Genomic DNA, 17,690 nt, shown 5'->3' on the forward strand with positions numbered 1-17,690 from the left:
CCACCAGGCACACAGGAATCTGCTAATGTTCTCTGGAATTTGGACACTTTTTGGTTCACCTAGTTTGGGCCGCTCTCCAGCTTGTCACTCAAGTGCAGGGCACACCCCGTTAGGAGGCTATTTAAAGTGGAGCTCATGTGCAACATTCTCCAAACAGAGCGGAGAGCGAGTGAGTTATCATTCTGAAACCCCACCCCCTCTCAGGATGCGTGACAGCTTTGGGATAATAACCTGGTCTGTGTTCCTTCTCCTTGCGCCTGGCTGGGTATGTACTGTACTGCAGTCTTTTTATTTACTGGAGGAGCTTTGCAGGTCCTTGTTTTCCAGAATGCTTTCAGCAAGCCTAACTGCTGCAGCTGTCACTTGCCTCTGACAGTGCTAAGGAGGAGTTAGCTGGTAACTGAGCATCCCAATGCACTGGGTAGATAAATAACACTCATAACGGCATGCTGCACACACACAGTGACCTGCGTGGTGCTCTCCATCCAAGGATCTCAAAGCACTTCGCAAACATATGTGGATGACGTTCCCCCGTGCTCTCCTGCTATCCCTGATTTACAGGAGGGAAACCCAAGGCACAGAGAGGTCAAGCAACTTACCCGCAGCATTACCCGCCAAATGTGCGGCACTGCTAGGGGTAAGATCCTGATATCTCAGCCATGTGCCATCCTTCCTGCCAAGAAAAACAGCTGTTTGTTTGCTCCTGGAAACCATGAGCTTGAAATCTGAAGGAGAAATTGGATTGGAAGCTCTGTGGGGGCAGGGACTGTGTCTCGCTGTGTTTTGTGCCGGACCTAGTACAATGCGGCTCTGTTTCTGATGGGGCCTTTGGATGTGACCACAATCTAAATGGCAGAAGCAGGGGCATTATTAATGGTGATGATTTGTTATTATAGGGCCCAAATTGTACTAATCACTTTGCAGACTAGTAAGGAGATGAGGTCCATGCCGCCAGCAGCTATGGATCTAAATAGATTCTTGTGGCTTATCACACTGATGTATGCAAAGTGCTTTAGGTAGACAAACTCTGTGTATTGATTGTTGCTAGTTGCACCAAAAATGTGCTCCGTGATGTCCAAACAGAAAGAATACTGATCTCTGAATGGAGATGCTTATAGTACAATGGTATCAGGGGCTAGGCAGTTTCTGTGCTGAGGGGAAATTAGCAAACTCTTTGGGGCAGGGACTGTCTTTTTCTTCTGTGGTTGTACAGCTCCTTGCACAATGAGGTCATGGTCTGTGACCCAGGTTCCTGGGTGTTACAGCAACACATGTAATATGAATAATAAAAAAACATAGTTTCTGAAACACTTTACAGTCAAACTTCGGCCACAAATTTGATTTATCCAAATGAGATCATGTTCTCAAGCGTCTGCTGAGTGCTTTGAAGATGGGACTTTGGACTCCTATTCTCTTCCTAGCGCTAGGAGAGGAGCAAGGATCTGGTGGTTAGAACAGAGGAGCAGGAGCTCCTGAGCTCTGCTCCTAGGTCTTGAGAAGGATTATTGTCTAGTGGTTAGAGCAGAGTACTCAGATTCAGAGGTCCTTGGCTCTGCTCTCAGCTCTGCCACTGACTTTTTTGACCTTGGGCATGTCACTGCCTCTCTCTGCCTCGGTTTCCCTATCTGTGGAAAGGGGCTAGCGATTCTTACTTACCACACAAAGGTGTTGTAAGGCCTAGTTTATCAGTGCCTTGAAATCCTGTAACAGAGGGTAAAGAAGTGTTATCCAAACAAATCCAGTTAGGGTGACCGGATGTCCCGATTTTATAGGGACAGGCCCGATTTTTGGGTCTTTTTCTTATATAGGCTCCTATTCCTCCTCCCCCCCAGTCCTGATTTTTCACCCTTGCTTTGTGGTCACCCTAAACCCAGTGTTAGGACTGTTTGAATGATCACGCTTTGCCTCCTTTATCCTTGTCAGTGTCCGACCATACAAAGAGCATTAACCATACCTGTCTTGCACCTTTCATCCCAGGCACCCAGGGTGCTTTGTAAATATTTATGTGAGCCTTTCCCACCTCTTTGAATGGGATCATGGTCCAAAAAGCAGGGTTTTTTAAAATAAAGACCCCTGTGTCATTGCCTGCATTTGCTCTTTCCCTGGTGTTAGAGCTACTTGGTTCACTGATCGGTCCCGAGACTTCCCTGCTGTCCATGCTGAAGAGCCAGCAGCTGCAGAGATGTGAGCCAGTTTCTCCCACCCCACCCCAGATTCTTCACCAGTGCTGAGTTATGTGAAGCAAAAAGAACATTACCTGTCTCTCTTTGTCCAGGTACCTAGGTTCAGCCTGCAGTGCCAGCAGTTAGGAAAATCTTGTTTTGACTTGAAAGCTAAGGAGATGGGACCTGGGAGCCAGTGATGAGGAACGTATGTGCAGTTTGGAGATGTGATTCTGCTAGTCAGCTTTTTACACACAACTGCAGCTCAGACAGTGCTCAGGGCTCCTGGGAGTGGCTGCTTTGCAAATGATGTTTGTGATGCATGCAAGAGCTGCCAGCAAAACCAGAGGCAGGGCAGTCATCTTTTTTTGGCTTCTTTTTCTTTTTCAGTTCCAGTAGCTATGATCCATAATATTGGCTCAATTCTGTTTCCACTGAAGTCTGTAGACGTTTGCCACTGACTTCAACAGAAGTAGGATCAGGCCTTTAAAGAGAAGTGGGGCCCCTTCCCTTGAAAACTCCAACAGCATGGAACTTCAGGGCCAGCGACTTTTGTGGGTGGGAAAAAGATGAAATGTACATTGTCTGGTCTGCTGTCTGGGTTCCTGCTCCACCCACCTCTGCAGCACAACCTGTTAAAAACACTTTGTATTATGCACAGGTCTGTTGCAAAGTGCCTGCTCAGTTCTTTGGGGAAGTTTGGAGCTGAACTTCAGACCTGGGTTCATCTTCTTTGTATCGAGGCAATTTCTAGAAGAAAGTATATGGGCAGGAATGAGGAAGTGTCTTCAGGCATGTTGCAGAATAATTCATCTTTTAATATGGCACGAAAGTGGAACAACTTATGGAAGGTGCCAGTGAGGCAACTCCAGGTAGCCACTTCAACCCTGCCCAGTCTGTACTAGCATTCCCTACTGTACATGCTCCTTCTCTCTGCTCGCTGTTGATAGTGGATGAGCCAGAAAAGACTCCAGCTGACTTGCTGCTCTGTTGGCTTTTGCATGGTGTCAAGTATCGGGGGGTAGCCATGTTAGTCTGTATCCACAAAAACAACAAGGAGTCCGGTGGCACTTTAAAGACTAACAGATTTATTTGGGCATAAGCTTTCATGGTGAAAAACCTCACTTCTTTGTCTGAAGAAATGAGGTTTTTTACCCATGAAAGCTTATGCCCAAATAAATCTGTTAGTCTTTAAGGTGCCACCGGACGCCGTGTTGTTTTTATTGGCTCTGTGAGGCTAGCAGGAATTAAAAGACACAAAACCAGAGTAGATTGGAATCTGAATACACACTGGGGCCAGGTGTACTGCATACCAAAGTGAGGTGACATGTGGTGCAAAGTCGCACAACAGTTCTGTGGCAGAGCTAGGAAGAGAACTTAGCTTATCTGGGTCTGTGCTGCTGTAGCCACCAGACCATCCTTTCTCTGCCACCCTTGAATGGAAAGTTAACCTGCCTATAAACAAAAAGTGAAACGGAGCAGTTCAGTTTGTATGTGTGAAGCTGGGAAAGGAGGTAATCAGCACAGACAGTGACAAGGTCAGGAAATGATTTAAGTTCTGTTGGGTTTAATCTAAGATTGTCGTCATTGGGAATTTAAAAAAAACTGAGAGACATTTTGAGAGCGTTTCTTTAAATAGGCTGCTGCCACCACAGTGTTTGAGAACGCCTGCTGCTGCTAACTTTTTCAGTGCACGGATCACATCATGATATTGTGGCAGACACATATCACCGCCATTCATGATCCTCCCCTGTACCCACCTCTCCACCTGGTCTTGATCGAATAACTTGCGCCTTTGGCAACTACAGCAATTGCATCTATGAAAAGTAGAGGAAAGCACTGAAGTACCGTCAGCTTCTTGTAATGCGGCCTTGCATCTGGAAACAGGGAGGATCCTGCCAGCTCTCAACCGTGGTTTGAGAATGGGTGCGTTACAGGCAACAGGGTGGTGGTATTTATTACAAGAAGATTTTGCACTAGGAGTTTTCAAAGCAAATTAGATGAATTCCTCTTGAATGGGGTAAGATTTGGTGAGGTCTTGTGGTTTACGATTAAGCCAAATCCCTGTCCTATATTATACTGTGCTGATTGTTGCAAGAGTGTAAAGCACCTGGCATCTCCTAGCTCCATGTGAGGTTCAGTTAGGACACTGGTTGGGAACAACAGCCAAAGAAGCTGGAGAAGTTTTACTACTGTTACTGGTTACAAAACAAAACATGCAAGGAAGCTGCTTTACCAGCAAGGGTTAGGTATGATACAAGAGCAGATACGTATGAACTTGGTTGCTTTGTTACTTTACACTGATATCTCAAAACGTGTTGTAAGCTTAAACTGACACATGCAGATAATACACAAAGATCATTTTGTCACTGCAATTGCAGCCACTTCTGGGGTGGAACATAGCAGATGACTAGTGGTGCACAGAGGCATGACACAGCAGTTGAACATGGGAAGTGAAGAACTACTCCATATCCCTGTTGAAACTACATAGTGGGAATGTTGGTAGGCAGAATGTAGTTACCCAAGTGGAATTAACACTGATTTTTTTTTTTTAATGAAAAGGGGGTTCTTTAATGACTGCAAATTTAGCACCCTTAATGACCTTGGTTTCACATCTCATCCAAACCATGCTGTGTACAGCAGCTCGGGAGTTGGTTCAGCACTGGCTTTGGGGGAAGGCTGCCACCTACTGTATCACCAACATCACTTACAGCATCCCAGGTTTTCCCTCGAGCGTTCCCATCCTTCGGACCCAGCCCAACGTTGTTCACCATGTGAAATCAAACAGCAGAAATACTGAAGTGTGGGTTTTTGAAAGGAGGGAAGGGCACCCTGAAGTTCTTTGAGCAGGGATGGTGTTACTTTTGTAAAGTCCCAAGGAAGTAGGTTACATTGAGGACCCCAAAAAGGTGGGGCTCACCTCTGAAGGCCTACTTGGAGAGGTAATGTGGCCTTTTGAATATAGCACTGCACTGGGATTTGGAAAACCTGGGTTCTGTTCTTGGCCATGCTGCTGGGTGACTTTGGGCCAAGCCATTCCCCACTCTGTGCCTCAGTTTCCCCATCTTTAAAATGGGACTAATAATGGTGACCTCCTTTGTGAAGTGCTTTGAGATGTACTGATGAAAGAGTCAGGTATGTTGTTGTTGATACAGTCAAAGGGAAGGGGACCAATTCCACAGAGTGGGGAACTCCAAGCATTCTCTTGCCATTTTAGTGTTTAAAGCTGACCCTGCCTCCCAGGGGGTTCTTCTTTCCTGGATTCCACTTGATTTTAAGGTAAGGGGATTGCTCATCTGGAGCTGCATGGCAGGTCCTTTCTGGTACCCGGATTGGGGAAGGGGGGAGAGAAAGGTGGGTTTATCCTGCTGGAGCTGGCACGGTAGATTCATGCACTTTTACTCTCTCCACCCTGGTGGTTTGTGAGAAGAAGGGTTTTATTTTCATGGCTTGTCTGTCCTCCAGGCAGAGTCGCAGCTGTGTTCGTACCCGTGCCAGTGCCCCTCTCAGCCGCTGCAGTGCCCTGTTGGCACCAGCCACGTGTGGGATGCCTGCGGATGCTGTAAAGTGTGTGCCCGGCAGCTGGGTGAGCTGTGTTCCCTTCAGACACCCTGCGATCACCACAAGGGACTCCACTGCGACTTCTCCAAAATCCACGGAGACGTTGGGATCTGCTTAGGTGAGCAGCTGCGTATCCCTCCCGCGTGAAGCTGCCCTGCCCCCAGGCCCCACAGACCATGGGAGAGCCAGAGGGACATCAGAACCTGCCTTAGGGGACATACAATGGCAGACCAGACAAGTGGCCACCTTACGTGGCCTGTGCGACCCCTTTGAGACTAACTGATGGGCCAAAGACTATGTGACTGACTAGATGGCACAAGTCAGGACCACGGATACAGACTCCTCACATGAATTCACAGGCAGGGGATTTGGATTCCTGGATCCAAAATCTCTCTCTCTCCATTGACTTTTATATATCACACTCTTAGCAATGTTGTGCTAATACTGATTTCCTGGGATTAAACCCAGCGTATGGCCTGTTGAGGGCAGTCTGAGATCCATCCTCTAGTCCCAACAGGGATTTCTGGGTCAGATCCCAAACCAAAGACTCTCCATTCTCTAGTTCTGGTTCCCTGTGGTACAGCTCTGCCCACTAAGAGAGAAACTAATTTTTTCTGCTACACTTTAGTGGGGGAAATTTTTCAAGGGACTTACTTGCCATTTGTGCCTAAGTCTGACTGAGAGCTGCCCCCCAGTAATTCCTGGAGCGGAGCTTTTGGAAAAACATCCCAGCTCGATTTTAAAAATTGTCAGTGCTGAAGAGTCCACCAGGAATAGCTCAGTGGTTTGAGCACTGGCCTGCTAAACCCAGGATTGTGAGTTCAATCCTTGGGGGGGCTGAACAGGGGGTTGGACTAGATGATCTCCTGAGGTCCCTTCCAACCCTAATAATAATCTGTGATTCTATCAGCTAGGAAGAGGCACGAAGACCTAGAGGGAATGACACAGATTTGACCCTGGTTAAATTTGTGCACATGGTTAATTACACTCACTATTATAAATTTACACCTTATTTCCAGTCTGTTTATGATGTCGCAGCCTTCCTGTGTTCAAAACATTAATAGAAATGGCCAAAAAGATCATTTTCAAAAGAGTGTGTCTGCGCCGACTGGCTTCTATGAATCCTGTTAACAGCAAATGCAAACCTGTTTTCACCAGATCCCTCCTGGAGTGTGTCTCAATGAAAGCTACTACATCCCTGCCCAATATCTGCTTTTTAGCCAGAGCCATTGTGCCCGTAGGACTGTATAAAAATAATAAATAAGGACTTTTTCATAGTGGAGAAAGTATATTTCCCCCCTCCCCCTTTTGTTTTTGTTTTCCTCCCCAAAAAACAGTGGGATCATTTTTGTCTCAAACTTTCCAAAAAAATTTGCCCTTGGACAGATACCAGGGCTGGAAAATTTCTGCCTGAGGGGTACAAGGTAGGTGAGGAAATATCTTCTGTTGGGCCGACTTCCGCTGGTGAGAGAGACAAGCATGTGAGCTTACACAGAGCTCTTCTACAGGCCTGGGAAACCTTTAATTTCCCACTTTAAATACACTTTGTGTAAGCTGAAATGCTTGTCTCTCCCACCAATATATTACCTCACCACAGGCGCCAACTTTCCAAAGTGCCAGGGGGTGCTCAACCTCTGTCTCTGTCTCAGGCTCCACCTCCACTCCTTCCCCCAAGGCCCCACCCCTGCCCCACCTCTTTCTTGCCCCTGCTCCACCCCACCCTGCCTCTTTCTGCCTAGTTCTGCCCCCTCCCCTGAGTGTGCTGCATCCTCCCTCCCAGCCTCCTGCATGCTGCAAAACAGCTGATCACAGTGGGCAGGAGGGAGGGGGGGCACTGATCCATGGGGTCCGCCAGCAGTGGGAAGTATTGGGGGTGGGGTGGGGTGGGGGGAGCTGATGGAGGGGCTGCCAGCACTATTTTTTTCCCGTGATTGCTCACGCATCTTGTCTCTCTAATAATATCCTGGGACTATCACGGCTACAACAAACTGCCTGAGAGGTAAAAGTTTTGGAAACTTTTAAACTACTGAAAAGGGGATTGTAATAGAAACATTCACACAACCTTAACTCTAGCTCTCATTAGTGCTCCAGCCACAGTATTTCAGAATTAGTTGGAAGCAATAGAGTTGCAGGTCACTTGTTGCAGCTGCTGTTTTTATTGTGCTACTATTATGTGCTGAGTTTTCACTTGCTTGCAAAAATTCAGATGGCAAGTTTAATTTGCAAAAGCCAGTTGTCCTCTTCTTTGATCAGTCTTATTTTCTTTGATCTGTTTAATTTTCTTTCCTCCCCACTTGTTACATCTGTAGCTGGGCCTTTAGAGGTGAGTGCGTACATTTTTCAGTTTGAACTCGTGTGAGTTGATCTATCTAACTATTGGTAATAGGAAGATACTACTAACTGTATCTGGAGTTTGTGGTGTTCTCATAACAACTTGCCTGGTCACAGCACGTATATAAGCATAGAACAAGCACAACTAGACCCAGTGGCTGGAGGTCGAAACTAGACAAATTCAGATTGGAAAAAAACGTTTAACAGTGAGGATTGTTAACCACTGGAACAAATTACCAAGAGATGTGGTGGAGTCTCTGTCACTTGACATCTTTAAATCAATATGGGATGTCTTTCTAAAAGCTGTGCTCTAGCTCGACATATGATATGGGTATGATGCAGATATCACAGGGTGGACTTCTGTGCCCTGTGTTATGCAGGCCAGACAAGAGGGTCACAATAGTCCTTCTGACCTTAAAATGGGAAATTAAAATTAGTTGGCAAAAATCCTATTGACTTCAGTGGGGCCAGGATTTCAGCCTAGAATCTGTGAGCATCTGTTAGAAAAATTCACCCACGAAAGCTCACGCTCCAAAACGTCTGTTAGTCTACAAGGTGCCACAGGATTCTCTGCTGCTTTTACAGATCCAGACTAACACGGCTACCCCTCTGATACTTGTTAGAAAAATGTGCACCCTAGTGGCTTTGACTAACCCTGTCAGAACCATCACACTGATATCTCAGCACATCAGCAGTTGGAGACGGTGAAGTAACTTGAGGATGGGGTGAGAGATGGAGTGGTGGAAGTGGAAGATGACTTCAGCTACTGGGTTTTGGACAGAGAGAAGAGGGGAGAGTTTGAGACGCCGGAGAAGAGAAGTTTACAGGAATCCAGATGAGCCTGAACTAGGGTTTTGGCAGTGGGGACAGGAGAAGGAAAGAGGAGCTTCTAAAAATATTAGCAGGAGAACCATCACAATTTGGTTCCAGCCTCGGCATGAGGGGAAGAGAAACGGGGGGAGTCAAAGAGGATAAGGATTATTAACAGTGTGCATAAATCACTAGAGGGAATTCCTTCCCCAATGAGCTTAAAGTCAAAAATACAGATACATAGACAGGATTCCCCAGGAAATCCAGAGGTGGGAACACTGCATGGTCAGCAGGCTTATTTGTGTAGTGTATGGATCTTTACGTATGTGGCGACTGCACATCGGTATGTCCATCTCCAAACACCGGCTTCCAGGTTACAAGACTTCTGCATTCTGCCACAGAATATTACACACTTTAAATGTGCAATCACCACACACAGTTTGTGCCTACACGTCATATAAAGGGAGGAAAGCCCTGGTCCATAGACAAGGATGACCACAGCAAGTGGCAGGAATCCATGTGTCTGAACACACATCAGCCAGAACTGTGTGCTCCACAGCAGAGAAAGGAGTTCAAGAAAGGGGAGGCACATTCATCTGAGTAGGAAGCACCCCCCTTACGTGAACGAGCCCTTCAGGAACACATGACAACATGGACTGTTCTCACGATGCCGTGTAGTGCAGGGCTCAAATGCTCTGTGCTGGGTTAGTGTTAAAATCAACCATACAAACATGAGGCTGGGAACTGACACCTGGGGCTGCGGTGTGTGTAACTTCTGCAAAGATGTACCACGGGAAACGCTGCACTAAGATCAACTTCTGTCGCGTTGGCACTTGGTAGCCAAGGCAAGAAAGGTTTTGGGGAGGCCTTTAGATTAATGCCACAAAGATTGGGTGCCTGTTTATTGTTACGGTTCATTCTCACCGAGTTAAATGGCCCTCTTACCAGGGTCAGCGGTAAAGCTAAATTGGACTATTGTGTAGTTGTGGAACATATGAGGGAAGCTGGTCTTGTGGCTAAGACAGTGGGTTGTGCCTTTTTTTGCTGCTTTATGATTTATAAAGATGATTTTTTTTTTAATTAGGGGCTGAGTCTACTTGTTCTCCTTAGCTTAGAAATATCTGGACATTATGTCTGATGTTTCTTGGCTTTGCTGGAGAACTTGGAAGTCTCTGCCACGAACTGTAAGATTCCTTAGCCCTCTGTTGAAGGGTTGGTATGGACAGTCTTTAAAAAAGAGCACATTTCTCCCAAGTGTCTTCCAGACCTTTGAGTTGAATAGACATCAACAAAAACAAGTGGAAAACAAGCAGCTTTAAACAGTTGGGAGGGAAAGTGAGATTTTGATTGGATTGGGTTTCACTTGCATTATCTGATGTCACAACCCTGCCAAGTCTCCAGTCACACAGGTTCTTTCAGGAGAATCAGGGTGGACGAGGTCCAGGCACCTACTGGGAAAAAATGGTGGGGCAGAGAAGGATCCTTTTTTATGACGTGAAGAATTCCTGAATGGGTACAAACCCTATTTCCTTTTTCCTTTTGCAAGCCACCTTTAAACGTGGGAAATCGACTCCCCTCAGAGGAATGTCGCCTTTTTTGTCTGAGAGGGGTAACTGGCACCAAAGCTTTTGGGTAGTGTGTCATATCAGGAATGCATCTTGTACCATACCATTGGCTTGGGGCACTTTCTTAGATCCTGGCAAGAGAAACTCTTTGGAGTAAGAGGAGGCTGTTTACAAGTTGGATGGTTGTAAAGAGCTGGTGGCACTTAGCAGCCCATCCGACTAGAGAAGAGGTTTCTCCAAAGAACATCAGCCTGTCTGGTATTAGCTCAGCGAGCAGGTGGGGATGGGGAGCGGAAGACGAGTTTCAGAAAGGAGAGTGCAGTATCGGGAATACCCCAAATAGTGCAGCAAGCCGGATGCTAGAGTCTCCAGTTGCACCAGGTTAGCTGTGTCCTTTCCCCAGATCTGTCTCTGAAAGAACCAGGTCAGTGAGGGTCAGCCAGAACTGCCCTAGCAGCAAAGAGCTTGATCTGATCACTGCGAGCCAGGTTGTGACCCACGTGCTCACCCTGCCGAGGACTTATTTATTTGCATTATGGTAGCACCGAGCAGCCCCAGTCATGGGCCAGGACCCCAGTGTGTGCTAGGTGCTGTATGAACACAGAGCAAGCCCCAGGGGGCGTAACTCACATGAATACTCTTGTCAGTGGGGTTCACAACCTGGCCCTAAGCAATGGAGCACTGGATCCAAACTACCCAGAGCTTAGAGGTGCTTGAGATCTGGTCTTGAGCCCGTCCCTATTCAACTATTGCTGTCTTGCATGAGGGGACCAGCTCTCTACCACAGAGAGCTCCAGGCAGTAGCTCTTCCTCCAGTGATTTATAAGGCCTCAGACTAGCTCTGCCCACACGAACCATCTGCTTCATCGCTCCTTGTGATTCCTGGAGCCACCAGTTTCTTCTTGCCTGGGCATTCACCCAGTCGTGTAGCTCTCGATGCTGTGGTCAGTCCTGCAGGGGCTAGTGCCCTCTGCTGTAACCTAAACCGTCAGCATCTCGTGCTTCCGCAGCACTGTCCATTTAGCTGGACCGTAGCGATGGAGGCTTGGGCCAGACCTCACGGTCACCCAGTCCGTCCCCCCCACAGAGACAGGATTTTACCAGCCTGTCTCAGAGGTGGGGCTTATCAATGAAGCTTTGAGCAGAGCTGCACCGGAAATGACACCGGTGCATTACTGGCTTGCTCGATGGGTTTGTGAACAGAGAAGTCACGTCCAGCCTCCCTTATTTTTGGATAGAGGCTCAGTTCGCTGCAGGTGAAGCTGCCCTTGTCCAGCCATGCAAATTCAATTAGAAGGGCTTGTGTACTCTGGGGGGAGGGGCACAGCCTGGTTCCTGGTGAACTCAGGCTCCCCTTGCACCGGCACTCAAGGAAAAGACTCTAACCTGGCTGCCTGGGACCCCAGATGCCTGTGGGGAGATCAGGTTACACCCCCAGGATTCATAGATCTCAGGACAGGGGAGCTGATGTTCACATGCTTTGATTTCTGGTTACTATGTAATCCCCTGGAGGAAGAGACCTGGCCCTCAGCACCTGGATCATTTCTGCTGAATCATTCCATCAACTTCCCCTCTCTTCCCCCCCCGCCATCATCTCTCCCTACAGCCCACGAGGGGGCGACCTGTGACCTGCTGGGAAAGATCTATCACAACGGTGAGAGCTTCCAGCCCACCTGCAAGCTGCAGTGCATCTGCATGGACGGCGCCATCGGCTGCATCCCCCTGTGTGCTGACGACCTGCAGCTCCCCTCCCCGGCCTGCCCGAACCCCCTCCGGGTCAAACTCCCAACCCAGTGCTGTGAGGAGTGGATTTGTCAAGGGGGCAGCCAGGAAACGGCCCTGGCAGGTGAGCAGAGCGACAAGGTAGGGGCGGGAATATCTTTTATTTTACCAACTTCTGTTGGTGAGAGAGGCCAGCTTTTGAGCCACACAGAGCTCTTCCTCAGAGGTCCGGGAAAGGAACTCGCAGCCTCACAGGTGGAATTGATCGTTTAGCGTAAGGAGTTAGCACCGATTTCAAAGGACCATTCCAGGTAGAGTGGCCCATTAGCGCTCTGCAGTCATAGGACAGCAAGGGGGGTTAGTGGTTACAGCTCGTTGTAATAAGCCAGGTGTGGCCAAACTTACTGACCCTCTGAGCTGCATATCTTCAGACATTTGAGAGCTGGGTGCGCATGCCGGGGGCTTCAGCCCTGCAGGAGGCACCTGATGGGACTGGGAGCTTCAGCCCCTGCGGGGAGGGGGAGTCTTAGCCCTGATGCTGAAGCCCTGCTCCAGCTGAGGCCCTGAGCCCCGACATACCCCCTCCCCACTGGGCAGAAGCCAGAAGCAACACACTGGTGGGAGGGTTAAGTGAGGTCACATGCCTGACAGGTGTTTGTCCACCCTGCTCTTTAAAATCTCCAGTGACTGAGATTCCATAACCTCCTAGGCAATTTATTCCAGTGCTTAATTTATTCAGTGCCTAACCTGACAGTTAAGAAGTTTTTCCTAATGTCCAGCCTAAATCTCCCTTGCTGCAATTTTAGCCCATTGCTTCTTGTCCTAGCCTCAGAAGTTAAGAAGAACAATTTCTCTCCCTCCTCCTTGTAACAACCTTTTATGTCCTTGAAAACCGGTATCATGTCCCCTCTCAGTCTTCTCTTCTCCAGACTAAACAAACCCAATTTTTTCAACCTTCCCTCATAGGTTTTGTTTTCTAGCTCTTTAATCATTTTGTTGCTCTTCTCTGTTCAGTCCATGATTTTTAATGTCTAGCAAAGTTATGAATTTAAGCTCCCAGGCTCATCTTTTGAAGGCATTGTGCAGGTTTCCTTTGAGGACGAGGACTGAGGGGTCAGAGTGACGGCTTTGTGAGACGTGTTCAAACACAGGTCTTAGGGTGTTTTTAACTTTTATTCTTTTCCTGTGTGAGTTCATTTGAGAGCACAGTGACTGTCTGCTTTCACCCACATAGTCATTTTTGGGGCATTTAGTGCACTGGATGAAGTACCCCACATGTTGTGATAGGAACGTGTAGGACCTATGGATCTCGAAAGGTGTGTTGTGGGGGAAGTCGATCCTTGTAGTATGGAGATACATCTGCAGGTTTTGCATCTGTTGATTTGACAGGGTCTGGTGCTGCTTTCAGTTCGTGTGTGCTGGTCTTGGGGGTGCTTGCTTCTGATGAGCTTAGTGAGGTTGGGGGGTTGTTTGAGGGCCGGAAGAGAGGGTTCAGAGAAGATCTCTTTCAGATGGAGTTCCCATAGAGTATGTTGTTTGATAACCCGTACGGGTTCCATTTTGGGGTGGTAGATGACAACTAGGGGTGTGCGGCTGGAGGAGGTTTTATTGATTGGCAGGTGAGTGACAGACAGATGAGGGTGTGGCCGATTGCACAGTCAGAGAAGAGCTATTAGCTAAGAAACAGAGATGGGCCCAAAGCCCTGAAGTTAGCTCCAAACTTGCCCATAGTTTGGGATATTCAGATCTGGGGCTTTCTTACGGGCCTCTCTAGAACTCAGTGATTAGCAGGAGAGCGGTGAGTCCCCTCCCCTCTATCAGCACTGTGGAGTGGCAAGGACTGGCAGAGGGATGGGTGACCAGTTCTGCACCAGGAGCTGGGTCCATGTTTGTGCCTGTAGTAACAGAGGGGGAGGAAGCTCCTGTTTCAGCAGGGACTGGGGAGGAAGATTGAGGGGCCAGAACTGAACTAGCCACACTGGATCTGTCCAGTCCACCTTCAGTAACAACTAATCTTCTCTGGCCAGAGCTAAGGCCTGTTGGCAAGGTCTTGTGGAAGGGACTGGTGCTGCTGCTGACTCTGCTGCTCCTGTTTTATGGCTACAGAGCATCTGTGGTGCTTTTTATGACCATGAGGAAGTGGGGAAAGGTTCAGACATCATTCAGTTACCAAATCAGAGCTGGGTTTACGCTGTCTGGAGCTGACAAAAGCAGGGAAAGGAGACCAGACCCTGCTGACTCTCGTAGTGAAAGGGCAAACAGCAGGGGCAGCTCTAGGCATTTTGCCGCCCCAAGCACTGCAGGCAGTCTGCCTTCGGCAGCTTGCCTATGGAGGGTCCGCTGGTCCCGCACAGTGCCGGCTCCAGCTTTTTTGCCGCCTCAAGAAGAAGAAGAACCCGATCGAGCTGCCACCGAAGTGCCGCCAAGGAGCAAGACAGCGAGTGAAGAATCTGCCTCCAAACTGCCGCTGGTCCGGAGCAGGCCGATTGGGCTGCTGTCGAAGTGCCACCCCTTTCCATTGGCTGCCCCAAGCACCTGCTTCCTTCGCTGGTGCCTGGAGCTGGCTCTGGTCCCGCGGCTTCGGCGGACCTGCCACAGGTGTGCCTGTGGGAGGTCTGCCAAAGCTGCGGGACCAGCGGACCCTCCACAGGCAAGCCACCGAAGGCAGCCTGCTTGCCTCCCTCGTGGCGCCGGCACAGCGCCCCCCGTGGCTTGCCACCCCAAGCACGCGCTTGGCGTGCTGGGGCCTGGAGCCGCACCTGGCGAACTGCTCTGGCAGGGCCTCGCTTACTGTCCCTCCTGCCCATTGCTGGAGAACAAGACAGTGCCAGCTCATGAGCTGCCCAGCAGAGCAAGGCCCCAGATGGTCACTTGCTTTGCCCCTGGCAATGTGCCTTGTGCCAAGTCCCTGAACGCTCTCTTGTGTCCCTCTTGACCTGGGTCAGTTTACAGGGAGAATCCAGCGCCCAGGTCTGAGCTGAACGACCTCCAAGAGAACTGCCTAGTCCAGACCACCAAATGGAGTGCCTGCTCCAAGAGCTGTGGGATGGGCATCTCCACCCGCATCACCAACGACAACCCCCAGTGCCACCTGGAGAAGGAGAGCCGGCTCTGCATGGTCCGGCCCTGCGACTTCCCCAGGGAGAAGATCTTCAAGGTACTGGCTGCTGGTGGAAGCTGGGAGTGGGGGGCACCAGCGTCTGTGAGACTAGACAGGGCAGGAGCAGGGCTGGAGTGGGTAGGACAAAGCAGGACGAAGCTGAATACACAGTGGTCAATTCTCAGCCATCGCAGAGGCCTTGGCATTAGGCAGCACTGCGGTTGCGTGTGCCTGGGACACACATCAGTTCAATCCAGGTCAGACTAGATGGCCTAATTGTCCCTTCTGGCCTTACAATCTATGAAACTACGAATACAAGCTCAGGAGGCCACCAGCTCATGCCACAAGATGCTGGTCATTGCCCACCCTTCCTGGCTGACATTCAAAGGCCCAGTTCAGCCCTGGCATAGGCAGGTGCCGCTCCTATTGATCCAGAGGGCCTGGGCCGGGGATGCTCGCTCTGCAGGTCCATCAAGCACACTACTGGACATAGCCTCACCCCTCCAGCCCTCAAAGCCTAGGAGATGTTTAGAACATCAGTTCCCCCTAATACTGCATCTCATACAGGGCCCAGTCCTGAGAGGTGCTGGGCACTCTCCACTCCCATTGACATCAGTGGGGACTGAGCATTGGCTCCTGGCAGGATCAGGTCACGTAGGTAGAGCCGGTCAAACAATTTATACCGATCTGTCTATATCTCTATCTCTATCCAGTGAAAACTGGAGTTTGGGTTCAATTGAAGCGATTCACCAAAGTGTTCTGAGCTCTTTGAAAATCCCCGTTTTTCCTCCAACTTTTTAAAATATTGAAAAAATGTTACATTTTTTTTCTCATTTTGGTGGGAAAAATCCCACTTCTCGCTTTTTAAAACTGTTTCCCCACAGCTACATTTCATTGCTTTATTTTTCGCCAGTAGAGCTGGCGACACTGAAACAAAAAATGTTTCCAAAAACTCAAAAATTTTGCATTTTTTCCCTAGAAAACCAGTGAATTTCAACCTAAACAAAACCACTTGTGTTTCCTCTGAGGGTTTTTCTACTCCCCTCACAGGTGCCTTTTTCCATAGCAGTTCCCGTCCTGCCGGGTTAACCCTTTCCTTACTGCTGCTCTCTCCCCAGAAAGGAAAGAAGTGCACGCGGACCCCGAAGTCCCGCCGGGGAATCCACTTTGAGTTCTCGGGCTGCACCAGCGTCCGCTCTTACCGCCCCAAGTTCTGCGGTAGCTGCACTGACGGCCGCTGCTGCACGCCCCACACCACCAGCACTGCGGAGGTGGAGTTCCAGTGCCCGGAGGGGGACTTCTTCCACCGTAAGCTAATGTTCATCAAGACGTGCTCCTGCCACCATGACTGCCCCAGGGACAACGACATCTTCCTGGCCACCTACCGCAGAAGGATGACCGGTGACCATGTCAAGATAGAGAGGCAGTAGCCCCTCCTCTCTCTGATCAGGCTAATGCGTTGAGCGCTCTCAAGTGCCTGCCAAGCTGGTTCCTTTGGAGGATGCTGAGGCAGAACAAGGCGAGCCTGGAAACAGAGATGGGCTGGGACTGAAATCTTGATCCAAATTCCCCAGACTTCGAGGTAGTTTGGATCCAGATCTAAGTCTGTAGCCCAGGCCCATTTCTAGCTGAAAGTGAAGTGGGTGAGCGACTCCTTAAAGCTCCTGCTGTGCCAGTACCCGGCAGCAAACCCAGGGCAGGAGGCAAGGGAGAGGTCCAGGAAGTCTGAATGTGCATCAGTGTGCTAGGCCTGTTTCCCATTAAACAACAGACTAGGGCACAGGTGCATAGCCATCTATCTTCTTGCAATGCATCCCTGTAAATGAAAGTAGTCCTGGCCCAGTGATGGGTTAGTGCCGGGTCTGTCAGTCACTCTAGACTGATTGCCACCTGCCACCTCTTGGTGCTGTTTGACCAATACTCTTCCCCTGCTCAGTGCCCCTGTTCGATACTCTATATCCCAGAGCAGTCAGGAGCTCGAGAGTCCTGTGCATCCACTGCATGTCTCTGATATCAGCCATTTTTCAAAGCCAGATGATCCTGCATGTGCCCTGGGGTCTACTGAGAACAGGAGAGAACGTTACAAGGGGTTGGCCATTCAGTCCCACGGCAAGAGACCTAACATTGCTGTGTGGCTTTCTTTGGAAAATCCAAACCCAGTACTGGACATCTCCGTAGACGATGGGGCTGTGCCGGGCTGTCACTCTGCTTACCGTCAATGCAGAAAGGGCGGCTCTAGGGCCTGATTCTGATCTCAGATACCCCAGTGTAAATCAGGAGTAACTCCAGAGAGCACTTCCAGGGTAAAACTGGGACACGCTAGATTAGAATCAGGCTCCCATCCTGAAAAATCGCAGCCAGCAGATCTGCCCCTGTAACTTCTGAGTCCCATGTGTAGATTTTACTGCCAGAAAATGAGTATTTCCTACTTTTCACCTC

At 49.2% G+C, this 17,690-nt stretch overlaps 1 protein-coding gene across 1 annotated transcript; it reads left to right on the plus strand.

Moving 5' to 3' along the window:
• Positions 1-205: 205 nt before the first annotated feature.
• Positions 206-16,681, plus strand: LOC116837947 (CCN family member 2-like). Its single transcript, XM_032802882.1, has 5 exons — positions 206-265; positions 5,628-5,841; positions 12,036-12,275; positions 15,097-15,308; positions 16,370-16,681. Exons 1-5 carry the CDS (start codon positions 206-208, stop codon positions 16,679-16,681), a joined length of 1,038 nt encoding a protein of 345 aa, XP_032658773.1.
• Positions 16,682-17,690: the final 1,009 nt, after the last annotated feature.

Source organism: Chelonoidis abingdonii, chromosome 25 (genome assembly GCF_003597395.2).
Source record: "Chelonoidis abingdonii isolate Lonesome George chromosome 25, CheloAbing_2.0, whole genome shotgun sequence".
Lineage (NCBI taxonomy): Eukaryota > Metazoa > Chordata > Testudines > Testudinidae > Chelonoidis > Chelonoidis abingdonii.